Raw genomic sequence first — 23142 nt, 5'->3', positions numbered from 1 at the left:
CAATGGTTGGGAAGGACAGTGAGATAGGGCTTTCAGCAGAGACCTTAAATCACACCCTTTGCCAAACTAGAGTGTAGATAGTCGTCCTAGAGGTTTCCTGTAACTTTGTGTTGTCTCTGCCTCTACCAGTTGACACCAAGAGCTCTCTGGCTCATGGTGTCGCGCCAAGACACTTGGTTCAGGAGATCTATGATGGGATATTGGTCCCATTCACCCAGGGCACGTATTCAGACCCAGCTCAGCGGAAGAGTAACTGGCCACCGTTGCTATCTGAAGTTGTGTGTGAAGTGAGCTTGGTCTGAGTCTAGTTCCAGTGGTCAGTACCTGCTCGTTGGCACTCATCAGGGAGTCGGCACAGACAGGCGCTGAGGTACCTTGGCAGGGTTGCTTGGGGGAAGCTTGCCCCGCTTTTCCCCATGCGGTACCAATTCTGTGGATTGACATGGTTTCTGTTTCAAGGGAGATTAATGTGGCATCTTTTCTCCGTCCTATGCTCGCCTTCCCCACGAAGGTCTGTATGCACCTACTAGGGCATTGGTCGATGTGCTTACCGGTCCCTTGGCATGGGGGAGCATAGCTTCCCTGTATGGGTGCTAGCTGCAAAGTCCTCCCTTTTGAAGCACTGCATGGTACTAACTCATCTCTTTCTCTTCCTTTCCAGCCCAAATCAGCACAGCAGCTCCTAGAGATGCTGGCAAGTGGGAACAGAAACCGCACACAGCACCCCACAGATGCCAATGCTACCTCCTCTCGCTCCCACGCGGTCTTCCAGGCAAGTGGCAGCAGTGACATCTGCTAGAATGTTGTCAGGACTCTTGTCTGCGGGCTTCCGTGCCTAAGTTGAGCCATACGGAGAAGCAGGAAGAAAGTGCCTGCAGCCTTGCAATGCAAGGTCTCCTGTTGCCATTTCTGTTGAGTATAATCAGCAGGGAGACTGTGTCTTTCTCTGGAGAATCTGGCAATAGCTACTGTCAGACAGGACACTAGGCTGGACCGTTGGTTTGTCCTTGCAGCTAGAGCAGACCTAGCTGGGCCATCCACTTCCTCTCTGCCCTGCCAGCGTGGGGTTCTCTTGCACTGCATGCAGTGCTGGGACTCCCCCCTTCCCTTGAGAGACTCGACTCTCTACTAGATTTCACCGCCAAGAAGCTTTTCTTAACACTCGGCCTAAAGGTTCCCTTGTTTGTTTGGTGTAAATACAAATTATTTCCCTCCCCCTCCCTGCCGTCAGGATTTGGCACGCTTTACATACGGAGCTCCGACTCTCCCCCCGGCCTATCAAGTGCTTGCTGCTCTGGAAGCTTTTCAATTTCTCTTCATACTGTAGTTTCCACAATGGAAAAAACGAGTAACTCCAGGACTGTCCAAAGAGACGTGGATCTCTCTGACTACAGGCTCTTCTCCAGCTCACACTCAGTCAGCCCAGCTCTCCTCGTTCTTGGCTCCCAGGGTTTCTCTGAGGGACTTTTCCTCACCGGGATTAGCTGTTCTCAAGGTCGAATCTGCCATTGTGCTGACACTGACTAGCCAGTTCCAGTCCAACTTAGGGCACTCAGCCGGGAGGAAGGATTAGCTGTTAGGGCCTGGACCTGCAACTGGCCACTGAAGACCCTCCTACTGGTGGCTTCTGCTTTTCCTTTAGGCTGGCAATTAAAGGAAGGTACCTCTGTGTATGGAGGTAGGGCTGATTGTTAGTTCTCCTCATAAGAACATTAGAAGGGCCACACTGGGTCAGACTAGCTGTCTGTCTAGCCACGTACCCTGCCTCTGATGAAGGAAAAGGGCAGTTGTCTGGTCATGCATCCATCCCCTGTTGTTCAGCATCAGCTTCTGGCATTTGGAGGCTTAAGGACACCCAGAGCATGGACCTGTCCTCCATGGGTGTGTCTAGACTACCTAGTTTTGTCGACAAAAGTAGACTTTTGTCGACAAAACTATACCAGCGTCTACACTACTGATGAGTTCTGTCGACATAACGTCGACAGAACTCAGCAGTTTTGTCGACGCTGGTATACCTCATTTTACGAGGCATAACACCTTCTGTCGACAGAACTCTGTCGACAGAAGGTGTTATTGCCTGTAACACTGCGTCCAGACTACGGAGTTCTGTCGACAAAGCAGCTTGCTTTGTTGACAGAACTCAATGTGTCTTGACGCACTTTGTCGACGGAAGTTTTGTCGACAGTATCTGTCGACAAAACTTCCGTCGACAAAACGCGGTAGTCTAGACGTACCCCATGATCTTACCTAGTTCTTTTTTGAGACCACTTTTGGCCTTCGCAACATCCCCTGGCAATGAGTTCCACAGCTTGAATGTGTGTTGTGTGAAGTAGCACTTCCTTGTTTGCTTTAAACCTGCTGCTTGTTAATTTTATCACGTGACCTCCTAGTTCTTGAGTTGTGTGAAGGTGGGAAAAAAGACTTCCCTCTTGGCTTTCTTCACACCATTTCTGATGAGATAGCTCTCTATAGTGCTACCCCTTGCTCATCTATCTTCTAAGCTAAACAGTTTCCATCTTTTAATCTCTCCTCATATGGAAGCAGTTCCATCCCCCTAACCATTTTTGTTGCCCTTCTCTGCACCTTTTCCAATTCTAATATCTTCTGAGATGAAGCAATCAGAACTGTCCACAGTATTCGAGAGGTGGGCATATCATGAATTTATATAGCAGCACTGTGATATATTCTGTCATCTTATCTATCCCTTCCCTAAAGTTTCTAACATTCTCTTAGACGTTTTGACCTCTACTGCATGTTGAGCAGCTATTTTCAGGGCACTATCCAGAATGACTCCAAGCTCAGTTGCTTGAGTGCTAACAGTTAATGTAGAACCCATTGTTTTGGTATGTATAGTTGGGGCAATTTTCTCCTATGTGCATTACTTTGTACTGAACACTGAATATCATTTGACATTGTCACCCAGGTACCCAGTTTGGTGAGATCCTTTTGTAACTCTTCAGAGTCAGCTCTGGACTTACAAAATGACTCAAGATAGTTATCTTCAGATTTTGCCATGTCACCGTTCATCTTTTTTTCCAGATCATTTATGAATATATTGAACAGCAACATTCTTTGCACATATCCTTGTGGAGACCTGCTATTTACCTGTTTCTGCTGTGCAAACTAACCATTTATTCCTACCCTTTGTTTCCTATGTTTTAACCAATTATTGGTCCTCTTATCCCACTGCTGATTAATTTGCTTAAAAGTCTTTGGTGTGGGAACTTGTCAAAGGCTTGCTGAAAGCTCAGGTGCACTGTATCCACCTCAAGGAATTCTAATAGATAGGTGAAGCATAATTTCCCTTTACAAAAGCCTTGAATGTTCTCTGACGTATTATGTTCATCTACATGTCTGATAATTCAGCTCTTTACTATAGTTTCAACCAGTCTGCCTGGTCCTGAAATGAGGTTTAATGGCTTGTAATTGTCGGGATTGCTGCTGGACCCTTTTTTAAAAATGGACATCACATTAGCTACTCTCCAGTCAATAGGTTCAGAGGCTGATTTAAGCATTTGGTTACATATGACAGTAATTCTGCAATTTCATATTTAAGTTTCTTCAGAACTCTTCGGTGATACCATCTGGTTCTGTTGACTTACTACTATTTAATTTCTCAATTTGTTCCAAAACCTCCTCTACTGACACCTCAATCTGGGACAATTCCTCAGATTTGTCACTTAAAAAGAATGGCTGGGGTGTGGGGAATCTCCCACACATCCTTTGCAGCGAAGATCAATGTGAAAAATTGCTTTCGCTTCTCCACAGCAACCTTGTCTTCGTTAGCACCTTGATCGTTCAGTGGCTCTGCTGTCTGTTTGGCAGGCTTCTTGCTTCTGATAGTCTTAAAAAGTAACAGATTTTTTTTTCTGTGTCCTTAGCTAGTTTTTCCTCAAATTCTTTCTTGGCCTGTCTTACTATACTTGACTTGGTAGAGTTCATGCCCCTTTCTATTTTTCTCACCATGACTTGGTTTCTAATTTTTAAAAGATGCTTTTTTACCTTTAGCACCTCTTTTACGCTGATGTTAAACCATGGTGGTGTATTTTGGGTCCTCTTACTGGTTTTTTTTTAATTTTGCATATAAATAACCCTTTATTATTGTGCTTTTCAATACAGGCAGTCCCCGACTTATGCGGATCCGACTTATGTCGGATCCGCACTTACGAACGGGGCTTTTCTCGCCCCGGAGCTCACGGGCGGCGGGTCGCCACCCGTGTCCTCCAGAGCGAGAAAAGCTTCTCCCAGTCTCCCTGGTCTGCTGGGGGAGTCCAGCAAAGCCGCTGGACCCCCCCAGCAGACCAGGGGGACAGGAGCAAAGCCGCCCAGGTGGCGGGGGTCCCGCTGCCTGGGCGGCTTTGCTCCCGGGCAAACGAGCAAAGCCGCCCAGGCGGCGGCTTTGCTCGGGTGTCCCTGGTATGCTGGGGGGGTCCAGCGGCTTTGCTGGACCCCCCCAGCAGACCAGGGAGACAGGAGCAAAGCCACACAGGCGGCGGGGTCCCTCCGCCTGTGCGGCTTTGCTCGGGTCTCCCTGGTCTGCTGGGGGGGGGAGGGGGCGCAGCTAGTGCGCCTCCCCGCCCCCCCCCCCGCCCCCCAGGAGACCAGGCTTTTGTTGCGGGATGCCTCGGGTAGAGCAGCTGGGGTGCTGCCGGGTTGGTCCTGTGGGAACCTACCGGGCAATGCCCCAGCTGTTCTGTCCCAGGCTCCAGATTCAGCAGCTGTTGAAACTGATCAGGCTGATTCCAGGAAGCTGGGGGCAGAGCAACTCTGCCTCCTGCTTCCTGTAGTCAGCCCCTGGTCAGTTTCAGTGGCAGCAGCTGAATCTGGAGCCAGTTCCGACTTACTTACAAATTCAACTTAAGAACAAACCTATAGTCCCTATCTTGTACGTAACCCGGGGACTGCCTGTAGTCTCCATGCTGTTTGCAGGCATGTGACTTGTGACTGTTCCTTTTAATTTCCATGTCACTAACATCCTCATTGTTATGCTGTTTCCCTTTTTAAAAGTTAAATGCTACTGTGGTGGGTTTCTTTGGCATTTTCATCCCAAAAGGGATGTGTGGCAAGGGCTCCTCTTTCCCGGGCCACTGCTTGGGCTGGCAGCTTGCCCCCTTCCCAGGGGCTGGGCTTGCAGCTGGTTTCTGGGGGTAGTGAGCCCAGCCGCTCCTTCTGGGACTCCCTGCCCTGCTCTCAAGCTGTTAGGGCTTACTCTCATAGAATCATCGAGCTGGAAGAGACCTCAGGAGGTTATCAAGTCCAGCCCCCTGCCCAAGGCAGGACCAATCCCAACTGCTCTCAAACTCTTGGGCTGTGTCTACATTGGTGCGATCTTGCGCCAAAGCAGCCGCTTTTGTGCAAAAACATGCTGCCTGTCTCCACTGGCGGGGAGTTCTCGCGCAAGAACACTGACGTTCTAACGTGTGAAATCAGGGCTTCTTGCGTAAGAACTACGATGCTCCCGCTCAGGAATAAGCCTTCTTGAGCAACTGTTCTTGCGCAAGAGGCCAGTGTAGACAGGCAACATGAATTTCTTGCGCAAGAAAGCCCGATGGTTAAAATGGCCAGCAGAGCTTTCTTGTGCAAGAGAGCGTCTACACTGGCATGGATGCTTTTGCGCAAAGGCACATGCCAGTGTAGACGCTCTCTTGTGCAAATACTTTAACGCAAGAACTCTTGCATTAAAGAGTATTTGCGCAAGATCATGCCAGTGTAGACACAGCCTTGCTCTTTGCCTCTCCTCTGCCTCTCGCTCTTCCCTCCCCTTCTAACTGGGGAGGCTTTTACAGGCCTCCAGCAGGCCTAAAGTGGAGTCAGCTGGCCCCAATCTGCCAGGGCCAGCTCCCTGCAGCTGCTTCTAATTGTCCTATTGGGCTGCCTTTCTCCCACTCTGTAGCAACCCTCTGGCCTGACCCTGCCACAGATGTTACATTTAATTACGTTAAATTAAACCACTATTATTGAGCGGTTCAGCTATAGCCACCTCTTGGACCAGATGTGGAGCTCCACTTAGGACTAAATCAAGAATTGTCTGTCCCCTAGTGGGTTCCAGGACAAACTGTTCCAAGAAGCAGTCATTGGATGTGTCTAGAAGTTTCGTCTCTGCATCGCTTCCTGAGCTGACACACCCAGTTAATATCAAGGGAGTTGAAATCTCCCCTTGTTGTTGCATGTTCTGCCTTCATAGCCTCTCTAGTCTCCCTGAGCATGTCACAGTCACCATCGCCATCTCTGTCAGGTGGCTGGTGGGCTAGTCCACTGCTGACCTCCCCTTTAACCTAGGTAAGGCTGCTGGCCCACAGCCTCAGTGCAGAGAGAACTAGTGAGGTGAGGAGGGAGAGTAGTTGAGAGCAGGGTTTGCTTTAGATCAGTGATCTCCAACCTTTTTAAGCACTTTTTGAATTTAAGTGCAATCCAAGAGCTACCTCAAGTATAAATACCCTGGCCCCACCCCCCTTCCGCCCCTTCCCCGAGGCCCCACCCCTGCTCTCTTCAACCTCCCTCTCTCCCCCATCCTCACTGACTTTCACCAGGCTGGGGCAGAGGGTGGGGTGCAGGCTCTGGTCTTGGATTAAAGGATCTGGAGTGTGATGGGCTTTGAGCTGCTCTCAGGGCAGGCAGTTGGGATGTAGGAGGTTCTAGGTGCAGGCTGTGGGACGGCATTTGGATTCAGGGGTGCTTGGGGCTGGGACAGGGACTTGGGGTACAAGAGGGGGTTCATGACTGGGGTAGGAGTTTGGGATGTGGGCTCTCAGGGGGCTCCTAGTTGATGCTCCAGTGGGGCTAAGGCAGGCTCTCCCCTGCACCACTCCCAAAAGTGGCCAGCAAACTCCATCCCAAGTCTTGTGGAGAAAGGATACAGAGTAGGAGGGAGCACCCTCCTCGCCCTGCCTTGCCCTGCACAGAAAGCACAAGGCTCCCCATGGGGAGGGGGAGCTCTAAGGCAAAGGGCAGGAGATGCGCAGCAGTGGGGGGAGAGGCAGGTGAAGTGCCGGCACCTCTTGGCCAAACCAGTCCGAGGCTCCAAGATCTACCAGTAGATCCTGATTCACTGGTTAGTGACCGCTGCTCTAGATCAGTAGGACGGCCATCCTGAGTCAGACCAGTGGTCGGTCTAGCCCAGGGATGGGCAATCATTTTTGAAGGAGGACCACTTGGAAGAGACAGGGCCTTGGGTGGAAGGGGCGGGACCAGGAAACTTCCCATGCTCCCCCGCCCACAGACCCTGATTGGCCTGGGGGTGGGGGAGCGCATGAAGTCTTTGTCCCCTGGCACCTAGAGATGTTCTGAACAGCTGACCGTTCCCTCTAGGCGTCGCATGTGCCTGATGGCAGAAGGAGGTTTGCGTGCTCCCCTCACCTCCAGGCCAATCAGAGCTGGGGGCGGGGGAGCACGTGAAATCTTTGCCTCCCACCCCCACCCTGCAAGGGGTGCATGTCGCCTAGCGTGAACAGCTGACACTTCCCTCTGGTGCCACGTGCCCCTAGCAAGGGGAGGAGACTTTGTGCACTCCCGACCCTGGGTCTTGATTGGCTTGGGGGTGGGGGCGTGGCAGAGCGGCCACAGCTGGATCAACCTGCTTGGCGGGCCAAATGCGACCCACAGAGGCTTGCTTGCCCAGCCCTGATCTAGGCCAATGTCCTCTCCTCTGACAGTGGCTGGTGTCAGGTGCCCCAGAGGGAATGAACAAATAGGGCCATTTATCAAGTGATCCATCCCCTGTTGTCCAGGTTTAGGGATGCCAGAACATGGAGTTGTGTCCCTGACCATCTTGGCTAATAAGTATTGATGGGCCGGTCCTCCGGGGCCTTACCTAATCTTTTTAAACCCAGTTATAGTACATCAAGTATCGATAAACTCCCTTACCTTGCCAGAGCCCAACAAATCTCCTTTCTTAGCCCCCCAAGTGGTAATAGCTGTCAGTCACTCTTCACCGGAGCAGAGGTGGAGCTGGGCTAGAAATGAGAAGCTGCGTGTTTACCACCCTGGGGCTGTGTCTACTCTATACGGTTATTTCAAAGCCAGCCAATTAGCCCGTCATAAGACGGGATTTTCAGGTCTTCTCTCCTGAGCGCTCTCACTCTGTGTCTGTCTCTCTGTCTGTCTGTCTCTCTCTCTCTCTCTCTCTCTCTCCCCTCCTACTGCCTCCCCCCTCTCTCAGCTCTCCTCCGCCTCCTGCCTCTCTTCGTCTCTTTCTTTCTCTTCTCCTCCTCCTGCCTCTCTCTCCCCTCCGTCTCTCCCCGCCCCCCCTTCCTGTTCCCTCCCGCCGTGGCGCTTGGCTGAGTGCTGCCTGCTCAGCCGGGTTGCCGCGAGGGAGGGGGGCGGGGCGGGGCCGTACATGGCTGGGGGCGGGACCGTGTACATCATCGCCTTCCCTTCCCCTCCCACCGCGGGGGAGCCCAAACGGCCCCTTGTGCTGCTGGCTCCCCCGGCGGCCCAGCTGAGGGGCGCAGCACTCAGCTGAGTGCCACAGAGAGAGGAGGAAGGGGAGGCGGTGACCTACACGGCCCCGCCCCCTGGCTGTGTGCATCACCGCCCCGCCCCCCTTCCCATCCCACCGGGGCTCAGCTGAGCAGCACAGCACCAGCGCCACTCAGCTGGGCCGCGGCAGGGGAGCAAGCAGTGGCAAGCGGCCGTTTGGGGTCCACGCTCCCCATGCATGGGGAATGCGGACCCCAAAAAGCCGCTTGCTGCCCGGGTCCCAACTGAGCGGTGCTCCCGCCGGCGCTAGGGTTGCCAGGTGTCCGGTAGAAAAATTCAGAAAATACCAGACGTGCAATGTCAGGTATTTTGTGAATTTCTGGCTGGGCGCCGGAGGGAAACCTGGCGGGGGAGCGACTGGGAGGCGGAGCGCGATTGGCTTTGGGAGCTCTGTGGTCGCGCGCAAAAGCCGGGTGGAGCAGGGGCTGGGACTCCCAGACACCCACCCCCACCCCCACCCCCACCCCCACCTGGCTTTTGCATGGGATCAGAGACTCCCAGTGCCAGTTGTGGCCTGGCCTGTCTCCCAGCTGGGAGCCTCTGGTTGGGAGCAGAAGCCGGGCGGGGGGAGTGCCTCCCAGCCCCGCCCCCGCCAGGCTTCTGCTGGCAAGTAAAGGGAGCACCTGCCGACTCCAGCTGTGGCCAGTTGCTGCATCCCCCCCCACTCGCCAGGTCTGCTTTCTGTCCCCCCCATCCCATCCAGCCCCACGGCCCCCGATCCCCTCCCAGCTCTGCTTCCCGCCCCCTCTACCTACCGGCCAGCCCCACGGCCCCCGGACACCCCTCCCCCACCAGTGCTGCTTCCCGCCCCCCTTCCTCCAGTCCCCCCCATCTTCCCCTCCAGCCCCACAGCCCCTAATCCCCCCCAGCTCTGCTTCCCGTCCCCCTTCCAGCCAGCCCTGCTCTCTTCCCTTCCCTCCGTGGCCCGCTCAGCTGGGAGCGCTCAGCTGGGCCCCGGCAGGGGAGCAAGTGGCCGTTTGGGGTGAGCAGCGCAGCACTCGGCCAAGCCACCACGGAGGGAGGGGAAGGGGGGCGGGGCGGGGCCGTGTACGTCAGCGTTACAGACGCACGGACAATGGGCTACTATATATATGATAGTAACTCGAAATAGAAGCCTCGAAATGAGTCCAAGGCAGGCTCCCTTAATGTGGCTGCCCCAGGAAGCACTTGGAATGACCCTGGGGAGCAGTTCTTTTGGAATCACAGCAGCTGAGTGTCCACACGGACCCTATTCCAAACTAGCAGTTTTGAACTAGGCGTTATTCCTTGGTGAATGCGGGGTTATTGTTTCGCTATAGCAAGCCCTTTACTTGGAAATCATTCCGAAATACTGGGCCTCCTGTGTGGTGCTCGCCTTGGTATTTCGAAGTAACTCTGTAGTGTGGACATGCCCTGGAGGAGCCCCCCTGTATGGACACTCACCAGGTTGCTTTTTGGACACAACTGTTAGATCCCACATGCTGTTAGGGTGCTTGGATCGGGCCAGAGTCTAGACACTGTCTCAAGGTTGGGCTTCCAGGCACACTTTCAGGGTGCAGATCGTCTGTCTAGTACCCCTTCCTGAGATGGGATTCTGCAGTCCGTCTGCTGCTGGCCTCCCCCGTAGCAAACGCATGTCGCCCGGGTTCCACCAAAGCTACAGCCCCTCGGTGCTATTTCACCCTTTGGACAGTAGAGAAAGGGACTCAGAGCATTTCTCAGTCCGTTGTCCTTCACTAATAGACAAAGCACAAGAGCGATACAAACCTACAGCAGGTACCAACCCTCATTCCAGCATCCTCACCCCTCGGAGCCTTGGGGGGTTGGTCCCTGGACGGTCTGCTCCTGCACAGCCTTGTTACAAAGAGCCCTCGGTCAGAGCAGAACTTGTCCTTTTCTACAGTTCCAGTTCCCTCCATCAGCTTCAGGTCCCTTGTCTGGTGCCACTGCTTGGTTAGAGCCCACCTACCACTCAGACTGGGAACACCGGTTCCCCTGACGAGCCCACCAGCCTAAGGACAGCTCATTCTTCCAGGAATGGGTCCCATGCAGGTTAGTGACCTGACTGGTCTCTTGTTAACTCGTTGCCAGTGGGCACAGTCTAAGATTGCCCAGTTCAGTGTGGAGAGTAAAAGGCAAACACGAAGGTTCAGTACAAGTGACAGTCAACGTGGAGTTTGTGGACTGCTACACCTGCTAGCCCGTCATAGCCGCTATCTGCTGCAGAGTTCTCCTCCCTCAACCTGAAAGCAGAGTTGGTCTTCTGGCCTGTGAGTTCCTAGAACGGAGTGTGGGGAAGGCAGAGCAGTGTTTTCCCTCCGCCGGTCCCCCAGGCATGGGGAAGGCAGTTGACCTGTAGCGTGGCAAAGTGACACAGTAGATCAGCGAGTGGAGAGGAAACACAGGCTCTTGCTTTCATTGCTTGTGATATGGCTAGCCCCGCAGCGAATCCTCCAAGTGGTGACCTTACAGACCCCTGGAGAGTTCATATTCAGGCCTCTGCTGTCTGTTACCATAAGACATTGCCTGCTGAATGGGCTGAGCTGGTCTTAAGGCTTGGCCTTACCATTCCTCATTATCTTCTCTTCCTGTCCTTGCAGATCTATGTGAAGCAGCAGGACCGTGTCGTTGGCATCACACAAGACCTGCAGGTGGCCAAGATGAGCCTGATTGACCTGGCAGGCTCGGAGCGCGCATCAGCCACCAATACAAAGGGGGAGCGGCTTCGAGAGGGGGCCAACATCAACCGTTCACTGCTGGCCCTGATTAATGTCATCAACGCACTGGCAGATGCAAAGGTAATGGCTCTGCTTCCCCCTTGCATGGCATACCCTTCTTGGAGCACCACCTTGCATTCCTGCAGTACAAAGGGCAAGGGGGGAAAAAGGCATTTGACATAAGGTATTTCCTTGTCTGACAAACCTAAGGAACTCTCTGCTGCAGGATATTGACACATCTAGCTCAGGAGGACTTCATAGGATTAGGAATAGTCTCTGATATTCACTGTGGTGAAACAGGGCTGGACCAATGGCCTCTTCGTGCACTTGCTTCCTAACCTATGTCATGGGAATGAGCCTGAGCACTAGGCTATAGGCATGCTGGGCATCTTAGAAATCCCTGTAACTGAGACGAGGCCCTGGTCTCTCCAAACAGAGCAGAAAATCCCACATCCCCTACCGGGACAGTAAGCTCACACGCCTGCTGAAGGACTCTCTTGGGGGTAACTGCCGGACCATCATGATTGCTGCCATCAGCCCATCTGCACTTGCCTACGAGGACACCTACAACACGCTCAAGTATGCCAATCGGGCCAAGGAGATCAAACTGTCGGTGGGTCCCACACAACTGTATACAGACTTCTGTCGGGGGCAGGAGCTGGCTCCATGAGCTTCACCACCTGTCATGGGGCCTCTGGATAATTAAAAGGGTCTTAGTTCTGCCAGCCCACTAGTAGGCCCTATTTAGACCTCTGAGCGATCTAGTCCTCGTGTGTCTGCCTTCTCCAGACTAGCACAGCTGGAGTTGCTGACAGTGACGCAGCTCAGTCTGGAGGAGACGTGGGCATTGGCTAGTGCCAAGCGTCACTTTGTGGGTTGGCATGAGTGACCATGAAAGGGAGCGTCTCCCTTCACAGGTGTCCCTGCACCCAGCACATCTGCTTAAACAAACCCATAGCGGGACTGGCACTAATGTTACAGCAACAGGGCTGCCTGGCCTCTCGGTTCGCTCCCACAGAGCCACATCTGTTTCTTTAACCTCTCCTCTTCCCAACCCCCTTTCCATCCTGCAGTTGAAGAGTAACGTGCTCAGCCTGGACTGCCACATCAGCAAATATGCAGCTATCTGTGAGCAGCTGAAAGCAGAGGTGAGGTGCCTTGGGGGTGGGGGGGCTAGGCCCTGTTCTGTCTGTAGCCGATGCCAGAGAGCAGCGCCACTCTGGGGCTGAAAGAACCATGAGCTCTCACTGGCTGTGCTGCCGGAGCGCTGCTTAGCCCAGGCGTGGCCAGCGTCTTGCGTTAAGGATTGCAGAGGACTGGCATGGACTCCTAGGGCCGCAGTGAGAGCTCTGCTGCTGGACATAGCGGGGCCCAAGTATTCTCAGATCCTGCAGCACTTGCTCCAGATGCCAGTAACGAATCCAAGGGGAATGGCTTGTGACTTCGAATGTGCCGTGGGACAGCCAGAAACCGTGGCACAGCAGCGTGAACGGCCCTGTTGCTCCCTGTCATGGCTCAATTCCCCAAGCTGGCACTTCAAATGTAGCTATGGGGGCTGGCTAGCAGAATAAACTCTGTAAGAACCTCTCTGTAACTCCCAGAGACAAACTTGTCTGGTCTCAGTTTCCCTGAGATCCCAAAAAAAGACTGATCGCTGCCATCACCAAGCGTATCTAAAAATATCAATAAACCTTTTTCCAGGGAAGAAACCACTTGGGATCCCTTCCTTGAGGCAAAGTTCCCCCTGCCACAACCTCCCTTTTGCTTGGAGTTGGGAAAACAGAGAGAATCTGCAGAGAATAATGGGGCTTTGCTTCCCTCAATTAACGCAGTTTCACTTAGGTATGTAGGTGTAAGGACACACAAATTAACCAATACTGGTTAGCCAAAGCAAAAAGAAAACATTTGGATTATTAAAACGGCTGTTGCAAGCATCATACGTATAGTAGCCCAATGTCTGACTCTGTAATGCTGAAATGCTGGCTGCTGCCTGAGTCACGTCCTTCGCCTCCAGCTGTGGCACTCAGCTGACTTCTGCGCTGCTCAGCCGGGCCGCTGCAGGGGAGCAAGCGACCTTTTGGGCGCCGCAGTCCCTATGCAGCACCCCTGCAGAAGTCAGCTGAGTGCCACGGTGGGAGGGGAAGGGGGCCTGGCTGTGTACATCACCGCCCCGCCCCCTTTCGCCTCCTGCCGTGGCGCTCAGCTGACTTCTGCGCCGCTCAGCCGGGCCGCCGTGGGGGAGCCCGTACGGGCACGCCGCTTGCTCCCCCACGGCGGTTCGGCTGACCGGTGCAGAAGTCAGCCGAGCGCCACGGCGGGAGGCAAAGGGGGCGGGGCAGTGACGTGCACACCCAGGGGGTGGGGCCTACATGAGTGTGCATCCCCGTCGGAGAGCGGAGAGAGTGAGAGGCAGGAGAGGGAGAAGAGAGAGAGAGAGAGAGAGAGAGACGGAGAGAGAGGCAGAAGGCAGAGGAGAGCTGAGAGAGAGAAGGGGGGGCAGGAGGAGGAGGGGAGAGAGGCGGAGTGAGAGACCGGAGGCTCAGGAGAGAAGACCGACATGGGACGTGGAGAAGAGACCTGAAAATCCCGTCTTGTGACGGGCTAATTGGCTAGTAGTCAATAAGTCATGGATTGAAATAGACTCAGGGATTTTCCCTGGACTGTAATTCTTAGTTACAAAAGAACAGAGAAAAACAATTAACCAGCTCAGACATGATTTCCAAACTCCCAAACAAGGAAAACAATAAAAGCAGACGGACTATCTAAACTTTTCCCTACTTACACATTTTAATGAATTCAAGGCGTCTGTTCCTGGGAGAGTCCGTCTCTCCTGCTACCTGGGGAAAAATCGTGCTTGCTCCAAAACAAAGGGAAAAAAACCTTTCTCTTTGAAATTCCTTATCTGCATTTCATTGGCTGAATGCCCAAAGCCCCCTCCCTCAGGTGCATCTCCACACTTAGCTTAACCCTTTCCTCGCTCTCGAGGTAAGCCAGACTCTCCTGCAGCTCCTATTCATGACACTCCCCAAAGCTCCTTGTGTTCCCAACCAGCTGCCAGAATCTCCCCGATTCTCCCTTACCTCTCCTTCAAGGCAAGTGCCAATAAGTCTGCAGTACACTAGAAAACGCTGGGGCCAAGTCAGATGGTCTGTCTTACAACTGGGGCTACGTCTAGACTTCATCCCTCTGTCGACAGAGGGATGCAAATCAAGCATATTGAAATTGCTAATGAAGCAGGGATTGAAATATCCCGCGCTTCATTAGCATAAACATGGCCACCGCTTTTTTTTGTGAAATGGAGCTTTTTCGGAAAAAAATGGCAGTGTAGACGTGGATCTGTCGAAAATAAAGGCTTTTTCGACACATCCTGTATTCCTCAAAAGATGAGGTTTACAGAATCTGTCGTCAAAGGGGTTATTTTCGACAGATCTGTGTCTAGACTGCCTTTTGTGTGTGTGTGTGAGTGAAAAAGCTTCGTTTCGAAAAAAAGCAGGGGCCATGTTTATGCTAATGAACCTCAGGATATTTAAATCCCTGCTTCATTAGTAATTTCGACGTGCCTAGTCTACATCGCTCTGTTGCCAGAGGTGTAGTCTAGACACAGCCTGAGAGTGCCAATCTCAGGACAGACTGTGAGAAACCTGAGGTGGGGGCGGGAGGGTTCTGCAGTTAGATCTCCCCATGCCGAGAAGGGCGCGCTCCTTGGTCACTAGGTCCCTCCAGGGAGCCCCAGTCGCCTGAAGCTCTCCAGCCCTCTTTACCAGCCAGACAAACTGGACTCAGTGACAGTTAATAACCCCCCAAATCTCCTCACATTAGGTAGTTCCCAACCCCCAGAGTTACTTGCACCAGCTCAATGGATGCTTTGGATCGCACACCAAAGACAACGCTGTCGGCTAGTTTCTCTAGCAAATACCCAAAGCTTTTAGTAGTTAACCATTAGACTGGGGAGGTTAAAGCAGATACAATCTATTCACAGGGGGTCGAGGTTTGTAAGTCTCAGGGCTCCCCGGCATTGCTCTGGGGGTCTCTGTCCACTGGTTGAGTACTCCACCTCTTAGAGTCCACACTGGTTCAGAGGTGCAGGATCGTCCCGCTCCCAGAAAACGAGTTGACAGCTTGGGGAGCTGTTGTTGACTCGGAGACTCTTCCTTTGGTGTTAGCCTTCTGCTTCTTTCCATTCCCAAGTAATTTAGCTGCAGTGACACACAATGCAATGGCCTGCCATTCCATTCTAGCAGGGACCGGCAAGTCAAGCCATACAGATGCCATTCCTTACTTCTCATGAGGCTGACACGCCGCAGAAATTCTCACTAACACACTTGTGATGTGGGGTAGATGATACATAATGCTCTGAAATTGTAAACAGGTGAGTGAAGACAATACGCCCGGCACTTCACTCGTTCTCATGCGTTTAGAGAAAATGTACTTTCAGGGCATGTGCCGTGCTAATGCAGCAGGACAGCAACCCCCTTTGTGAACTGGCTTGAACACACCGGGACCTTTTCGCTTTTCTTGGCAGTCTGCACACCAGTGAATTGCCCTGAGCTGACAGTCTGCTAGACAGATCACAACGCTGGCAGGTGTCAGGGCAGAGCAAGCAGGGGGCTAGGGCAGTGGCTGGATTCGGCTGGATTGGAGTGCTCAGACTGGAAGGTGCTGCACAGTCTGATACAGGGTCCCGGGGGCTGGCAGACTGCTTGGGGGCAGGTACCAAGGACTCAAGTGTCATGGTGAGGTCTGGCGAGGAGTCTCCTGCGAATGCACCAACTGCTCCAGTCTAGTGTCTGGTGGAGTCTAGCTCCAAGGGGCAGACGGGCCCGGGCATGGTTGGGCGGTGTCCCTCGCTGCGGAGGGGCTCAGCTGAAGGAGGAACACGGCGAGTCCCAAGGACCCAGGTTTCTCCGGTTGCCGGCGAATGCCATGAATGGATGGAGGAGTTGGAGCTAAGTGGGGGAATTTCCCATGCAGGTGGCAAACCTGCGAGAGAGGCTTCACGCTTACGAGAGAAACGCCCAGGATCCAGCCCCCCATGTCCCGGCTCCTCAGGCGCAGTCTAGCCCCTGGCAGGTGGAGCTGCTCAGGTAGGTTTCTTTGATCATCAAAATCTTGTCCTTCCAGGAGCTACCTCCACATCAGGGGCGTGCAGGGTTCATTTTACCCAGCTGATGCGTGTGAAAGCTGATTGGAAAGCAGCCGCCTTTCTTGACTCGCTGCGCACATGATCACTCCTGCCCGTGATGGAGCCAGATGGTCTCAAGCCCTGGTCTTGACCATCAGTGCTTCCCGGAGCCAGTCGGGCTGAGCGGCTCACTGAGGAGTGGAGGGAAGGGGCCCAGGCTTTTGCCAGACTAAGCACTGAATAGGGCTTGCTAAAGCTGACTGCAAAGGGAAGGTCTCCAGTTCCCTAGAGAAACCTTTAAGTGGTGGCAGCAAGCACCGCGCTTTCCATCCCCTTCTGCGCTGCCCCCAAGGACCTTGTCCTGACGCTCTTGTGGCTTCTTCCTCTGGCCCGCTGCAGGTCAGAGGCTGCACAGGAGGGGTCTCCAGAGCCGGAAGTCCCTGAGGAGGGTAACCAGGAAATGGTGATGCAGCAGCAGGAGCTGCAGGCGAGACCGCCCGTTCAGCACCAGGGGCTGGGAGCAGTGGAACAGGTGAGGGAAGGGCTGCTTGGCAGAGGAGTGCTCAGGCAGGGATGGGGTCTTGGAGAGTGAGGGGAAGAGGGATTGGTAAGGGGGACCCAGAACTGGGGAGACCCTGAGAGGCAGAGCAGGGATGTGGCAGTAACGGTGGAGGAGAGAGCAGCAGGGCAAGTAGAGAAGCTGGGAATTGTGGCCTTGGAAGAGGAACATGATCGTGGGGAAAGGATAAGAGGCTGCTGGAAGCTGTGTTCAGACACACACAGTCCCCCTCCCCCCGCAACTCCTAGCTGACAGCCATCCCAGGGCCTTGGTTCTGCGCTGTAAGACAAGGGTCCGGCTGAGGAGCTCAGTGAGCTGAGTGCGTGTGATGTGATGTGCCGTGCCTCCCCCAGTCCCTCGTGCTGCTGGGAACGGCCCCATCTGCGCTCTCTGTATTACGGGCTACAGCCAGGTCCTGCTCTCCTCCGTTAAACCTGTGCCTGGTGAGGGTGGCAGGGGCTGGCAAAACAGCCAAGCACTGGATACTAACGGCCCCTCCTTGTGATCAACGCAGACTCCAGAGAAGGAACTTCTTGACCGTGCCGCTGATCTTCCGCAGAAAACCCGGAAACCAGGCGGCCTGCCCCGGGATCAGACAGAGAGGTGAGCGGTCCCTCCTGTGGCGGAATGAGCTGTGCAGCACTTCCAGCAGTGGGGCTGTGCCTGGGCTGCAGGGCGTGGGGGCTCGGAAGGGGCAGGAGCAGCCATAGGGATGTAGGGCCTCTGTCCTATAAAGGCAGCACTACTGTAGCCCACTGGAAACGTCAGGTGGGACGCCCCGACTGGATTGTAATGGGGGATCTCTGCGAAATGCCTGAGGGAGACCCAAGCAAGGCCTGGCCAAGGTGCCGTGTGCAGGGGAGACTCCAGAGGAGGTCTCGGCGCCCAGGCGCAATCCCGGTCCAGCCCAGGGCACTTGCGGACTGGTGGCAACAGAGTCCCGGTCAGACAGGCTCGGCCGGCAGAGCAGAATCAGATGGCGTGTGAGCCAGAGCTCCCAGGCAGAATTCACCTCGGGAGCCCTCTGCATGTCCTGGGCCGGTGCGTGCTGCTGGGATCCCTGCCCTGGGTTCTGTGGGAAGGTGACTGTGCAGAGGAGGCCTGGGGTGGGGGATTGAATCTTAAACCTGGCAAAGTCTGACCGGCAGCCTGCCAAGGAGCAGAGGCAGGGCCCAGCCCAGCGCCCCCAGCGCCCTGCCAGAGGGAGAGCACAGAGACCACCTGCAGCAATTCTTCCTCGCTGCTGTGGTCTGGCCAGACCTCGCCACCTTGGTTTGGCTCCACTGCCTGGTCCGCTCCGGCTGCGCCCCGGCCATAAGTGGAATCTGGACTTGAACCTGCATGTCTCAGCGCGGCGCTGGGGAGGGAACCTTGGTGCCTGGAGGGCCTGGACTGAGCCGCTGTTCAGCTTATTAACCAGCTCCTGGGCCAGGGCTCAGCTGACAAGGGGACACGCGGCGCTGGGGGGGCACGGAGCGGGGGTACGTGGCACTGTGCTGGGGGGCACGGAGCGGGGGGACACGGCACTGTGCAGGGGGGGCACGGAGCGGGGGTACGCGGCACTGTGCTGGGGGAGCACGGAGCGGGGGTACGCGGCACTGTGCTGGGGGGCACGGAGCGGGGGGACACGGCACTGTGCTGGGGGGGCACGGAGCGGGGGGAAACGGCACTGTGCTGGGGGGGGCATGGAGCAGGGGTACGCGGCACTGCGCTGGGGGGGCACGGAGCAGGGGTATGCGGCACTGGCACTGCGCTGGGGGGCGGAGCGGGGGCCGTGGCGCTGCGCTGGGGGGGACGGAGCGGGGGCCCGTGGCGCTGTGCTGCGGGGGGGGACGGAGCGGGGGCCCGTGGCGCTGCGCTGCGGGGGGGACGGAGCGGGGGGCCCGTGGCGCTGCGCTGCGGGGGGGACGGAGCGGGGGCCCGTGGCGCTGCGCTGCGGGGGGGACGGAGCGGGGGCCCGTGGCGCTGCGCTGGGGGGGACGGAGCGGGGGGCCCGTGGCGCTGCGCTGGGGGGGACGGAGCGGGGGCCCGTGGCGCTGCGCGGGGGGGGACGGAGCGGAGGGCCCGTGGCGCTGCGCGGGGGGGGACGGAGCGGGGCCCGTGGCGCTGCGCGGGGGGGGGGACGGAGCGGGGCCCGTGGCGCTGCGCGGGGGGGGGGACGGAGCGGGGCCCGGGGCGCTGCGCGGAGGGGGGGGACGGAGCGGGGGCCCGGGGCGCTGCGCTGCGGGGGGGGGGACGGAGCGGGGGGACACGGCACTGTGCTGGGGGGCACGGAGCGGGGGTACGCGGCGCTGTGCTGGGGGGCACGGAGCGGGGGTACGCGGCGCTGCGCTGGGGGGGCACGGAGCGGGGGACGCGGCGCTGTGCTGGGGGGCACGGAGCGGGGGGACGCGGCGCTGCGCTGGGGGGACGGAGCGGGGGCCCGTGGCGCTGCGCTGGGGGGGACGGAGCGGGGGCCCGTGGCGCTGCGCTGGGGGGACGGAGCGGGGGCCCGTGGCGCTGCGCGGGGGGGGACGGAGCGGGGGCCCGTGGCGCTGCGCTGCGGGGGGGGACGGAGCGGGGGCCCGTGGCGCTGCGCTGCGGGGGGGGGACGGAGCGGGGGCCCGTGGCGCTGCGCTGGGGGGGACGGAGCGGGGGCCCGTGGCGCTGCGCTGGGGGGACGGAGCGGGGGCCCGTGGCGCTGCGCTGGGGGGGACGGAGCGGGGGGACGCGGCGCTGCGCTGGGGGGGACGGAGCGGGGGCCCGTGGCGCTGCGCTGGGGGGGACGGAGCGGGGGCCCGTGGCGCTGCGCTGCGGGGGGGGACGGAGCGGGGGGCCCGTGGCGCTGCACTGGGGGGGACGGAGCGGGGGGCTCATGGTGCTGCGCCGGGGGGGGGATGGAGCGGGGGCCCGTGGCGCTGCGCTGGGGGGGACGGACGGAGCGGGGGCCGTGGTGCTGCGCTGGGGGGACGGAGCGGGGGCCGTGGTGCTGCGCTGGGGGGACGGAGCGGGGGCCGTGGCGCTGCGCTGGGGGGGGAGACGGAGCGGGGGCCCGTGGCGCTGCGCTGGGGGGGGGACGGAGCGGGGGCCGTGGCGCTGCGCTGGGGGGAGACGGAGCGGGGGCCGTGGCGCTGCGCTGGGGGGACGGAGCGGGGGCCGGGGCGCTGCGCTGGGGGGGACGGAGCGGGGGCCGTGGCGCTGCGCTGGGGGGACGGAGCGGGGGCCGGGGCGCTGCGCTGGGGGGGGACGGAGCGGGGGCCCGTGGCGCTGCGCTGCGGGGGGGACGGAGCGGGGGCCCGTGGCGCTGCGCTGGGGGGGACGGAGCGGGGGCCGTGGCGCTGCGCTGGGGGGGACGGAGCGGGGGCCCGTGGCGCTGCGCGGGGGGGGACGGAGCGGGGGGCCCGTGGCGCTGCGGGGGGGGACGGAGCGGAGGGCCCGTGGCGCTGCGCGGGGGGGGGGACGGAGCGGGGCCCGTGGCGCTGCGCGGGGGGGGGGGACGGAGCGGGGCCCGTGGCGCTGCGCGGGGGGGGGACGGAGCGGGGGCCCGGGGGCGCTGCGCGGAGGGGGGGGACGGAGCGGGGGCCCGGGGCGCTGCGCTGCGCGGGGGGGGGGGACGGAGCGGGGGGACACGGCACTGTGCTGGGGGGCACGGAGCGGGGGTACGCGGCGCTGTGCTGGGGGGGCACGGAGCGGGGGTACGCGGCGCTGCGCTGGGGGGGCACGGAGCGGGGGACGCGGCGCTGCGCTGGGGGGGCACGGAGCGGGGGGACGCGGCGCTGTGCTGGGGGGGCACGGAGCGGGGGGACGCGGCGCTGCGCTGGGGGGACGGAGCGGGGGCCCGTGGCGCTGCGCTGGGGGGGACGGAGCGGGGGCCCGTGGCGCTGCGCTGGGGGGACGGAGCGGGGGCCCGTGGCGCTGCGCTGGGGGGGACGGAGCGGGGGCCCGTGGCGCTGCGCTGCGGGGGGGGACGGAGCGGGGGCCCGTGGCGCTGCGCTGCGGGGGGGGACGGAGCGGGGGCCCGTGGCGCTGCGCTGGGGGGGACGGAGCGGGGGCCCGTGGCGCTGCGCTGGGGGGGACGGAGCGGGGGCCCGTGGCGCTGCGCTGGGGGGGACGGAGCGGGGGGACGCGGCGCTGCGCTGGGGGGACGGAGCGGGGGCCCGTGGCGCTGCGCTGGGGGGACGGAGCGGGGGCCCGTGGCGCTGCGCTGCGGGGGGGGACGGAGCGGGGGGCCCGTGGCGCTGCACTGGGGGGGACGGAGCGGGGGCTCATGGTGCTGCGCCGGGGGGGGATGGAGCGGGGGCCCGTGGCGCTGCGCTGGGGGGGACGGACGGAGCGGGGGCCGTGGTGCTGCGCTGGGGGGACGGAGCGGGGGCCGTGGTGCTGCGCTGGGGGGACGGAGCGGGGGCCGTGGCGCTGCGCTGGGGGGGGAGACGGAGCGGGGGCCCGTGGCGCTGCGCTGGGGGGGACGGAGCGGGGGCCGTGGCGCTGCGCTGGGGGGAGACGGAGCGGGGGCCGTGGCGCTGCGCTGGGGGGACGGAGCGGGGGCCGGGGCGCTGCGCTGGGGGGGACGGAGCGGGGGCCGTGGCGCTGCGCTGGGGGGGACGGAGCGGGGGCCGGGCGCTGCGCTGGGGGGGGACGGAGCGGGGGCCCGTGGCGCTGTGCTGCGGGGGGGGGACGGAGCGGGGGCCGTGGCGCTGCGCTGGGGGGGACGGAGCGGGGGCCGTGGCGCTGCGCTGGGGGGGACGGAGCGGGGGCCCGTGGCGCTGCGCTGGGGGGGACGGAGCGGGGGGCCCGTGGCGCTGCGCGGGGGGGGACGGAGCGGAGGGCCCGTGGCGCTGCGCGGGGGGGGGGACGGAGCGGGGCCCGTGGCGCTGCGCGGGGGGGGGGGGGACGGAGCGGGGCCCCGTGGCGCTGCGCGGGGGGGGACGGAGCGGGGGCCCGGGGCGCTGCGCGGAGGGGGGGGACGGAGCGGGGCCCGGGGCGCTGCGCTGCGCGGGGGGGGGGACGGAGCGGGGGGACACGGCACTGTGCTGGGGGGGCACGGAGCGGGGGTACGCGGCGCTGTGCTGGGGGGCACGGAGCGGGGGTACGCGGCGCTGCGCTGGGGGGGCACGGAGCGGGGGGACGCGGCGCTGCGCTGGGGGGGGACGGAGCGGGGGCCGTGGCGCTGCGCTGGGGGGAGACGGAGCGGGGGCCGTGGCGCTGCGCTGGGGGGGACGGAGCGGGGGGACGCGGCGCTGCGCTGGGGGGACGGAGCGGGGGCCCGTGGCGCTGCGCTGGGGGGGACGGAGCGGGGGCCCGTGGCGCTGCGCTGCGGGGGGGGACGGAGCGGGGGGCCCGTGGCGCTGCACTGGGGGGGACGGAGCGGGGGCTCATGGTGCTGCGCCGGGGGGATGGAGCGGGGGCCCGTGGCGCTGCGCTGGGGGGGACGGACGGAGCGGGGGCCGTGGTGCTGCGCTGGGGGGACGGAGCGGGGGCCGTGGTGCTGCGCTGGGGGGACGGAGCGGGGGCCGTGGCGCTGCGCTGGGGGGGGAGACGGAGCGGGGGCCCGTGGCGCTGCGCTGGGGGGGGGGACGGAGCGGGGGCCGTGGCGCTGCGCTGGGGGGGACGGAGCGGGGGCCGTGGCGCTGCGCTGGGGGGAGACGGAGCGGGGGCCGTGGCGCTGCGCTGGGGGGACGGAGCGGGGGCCGGGGCGCTGCGCTGGGGGGGACGGAGCGGGGGCCGTGGCGCTGCGCTGGGGGGACGGAGCGGGGGCCGGGCGCTGCGCTGGGGGGGGGGACGGAGCGGGGGCCGTGGCGCTGCGCTGGGGGGGGGGGACGGAGCGGGGGCCCGTGGCGCTGCGCGGGGGGGGACGGAGCGGGGGCCCGTGGCGCTGTGCTGGGGGGGACGGAGTGGGGGCCGTGGCGCTGCGCTGGGGGGATGGACGGAGCGGGGGCCGTGGCGCTGTGCTGGGGGGGACGGAGCGGGGGCCGTGGCGCTGCGCTGGGGGGACGGAGCGGGGGCCGTGGCGCTGCGCTGGGGGGACGGAGCGGGGGCCGGGCGCTGCGCTGGGGGGGATGGAGCGGGGGCCGTGGCGCTGCGCTGGGGGGACGGAGCGGGGGTCGGGGTGCTGCGCTGGGGGGACGGAGCGGGGGCCGGGGCGCTGCGCTGGGGGGGGATGGAGCGGGGGCCGTGGCGCTGCGCTGGGGGGGACGGAGCGGGGGCCGTGGCGCTGCGCTGGGGGGGACGGAGCGGGGGCCGTGGCGCTGCGCTGGGGGGGACGGAGCGGGGGCCGTGGCGCTGCGCTGGGGGGGACGGAGCGGGGGCCG

The 23142-nt window shown here is 60.6% G+C and overlaps 1 protein-coding gene across 4 annotated transcripts in view; it reads left to right on the top strand.

Annotated features, from left to right (window-relative positions):
* Positions 1–23142, top strand: part of KIF18B (kinesin family member 18B) — a 41140-nt gene that overhangs the window by 8787 nt on the left and 9211 nt on the right. For all 4 annotated transcript variants that reach the window (XM_089773915.1, XM_089773916.1, XM_089773913.1 and 1 more), the window contains exons 5-11: positions 662–772; positions 11058–11255; positions 11611–11787; positions 12248–12322; positions 16146–16258; positions 16696–16828; positions 17370–17458. In XM_089773915.1, the coding sequence (XP_089630041.1) occupies positions 662–772; positions 11058–11255; positions 11611–11787; positions 12248–12322; positions 16146–16258; positions 16696–16828; positions 17370–17458 (896 nt within the window). The remainder of the gene's footprint in view (positions 1–661; positions 773–11057; positions 11256–11610; positions 11788–12247; positions 12323–16145; positions 16259–16695; positions 16829–17369; positions 17459–23142) is intronic.

This window comes from Pelodiscus sinensis, chromosome 29 (genome assembly GCF_052426305.1).
Source record: "Pelodiscus sinensis isolate ZL-2025 chromosome 29, ASM5242630v1, whole genome shotgun sequence".
Taxonomy (NCBI): Eukaryota; Metazoa; Chordata; order Testudines; family Trionychidae; genus Pelodiscus; species Pelodiscus sinensis.
The sequence above is the reverse complement of the archived record's forward strand: the minus strand, read 5'-3'. Positions and strand labels throughout refer to the sequence as shown.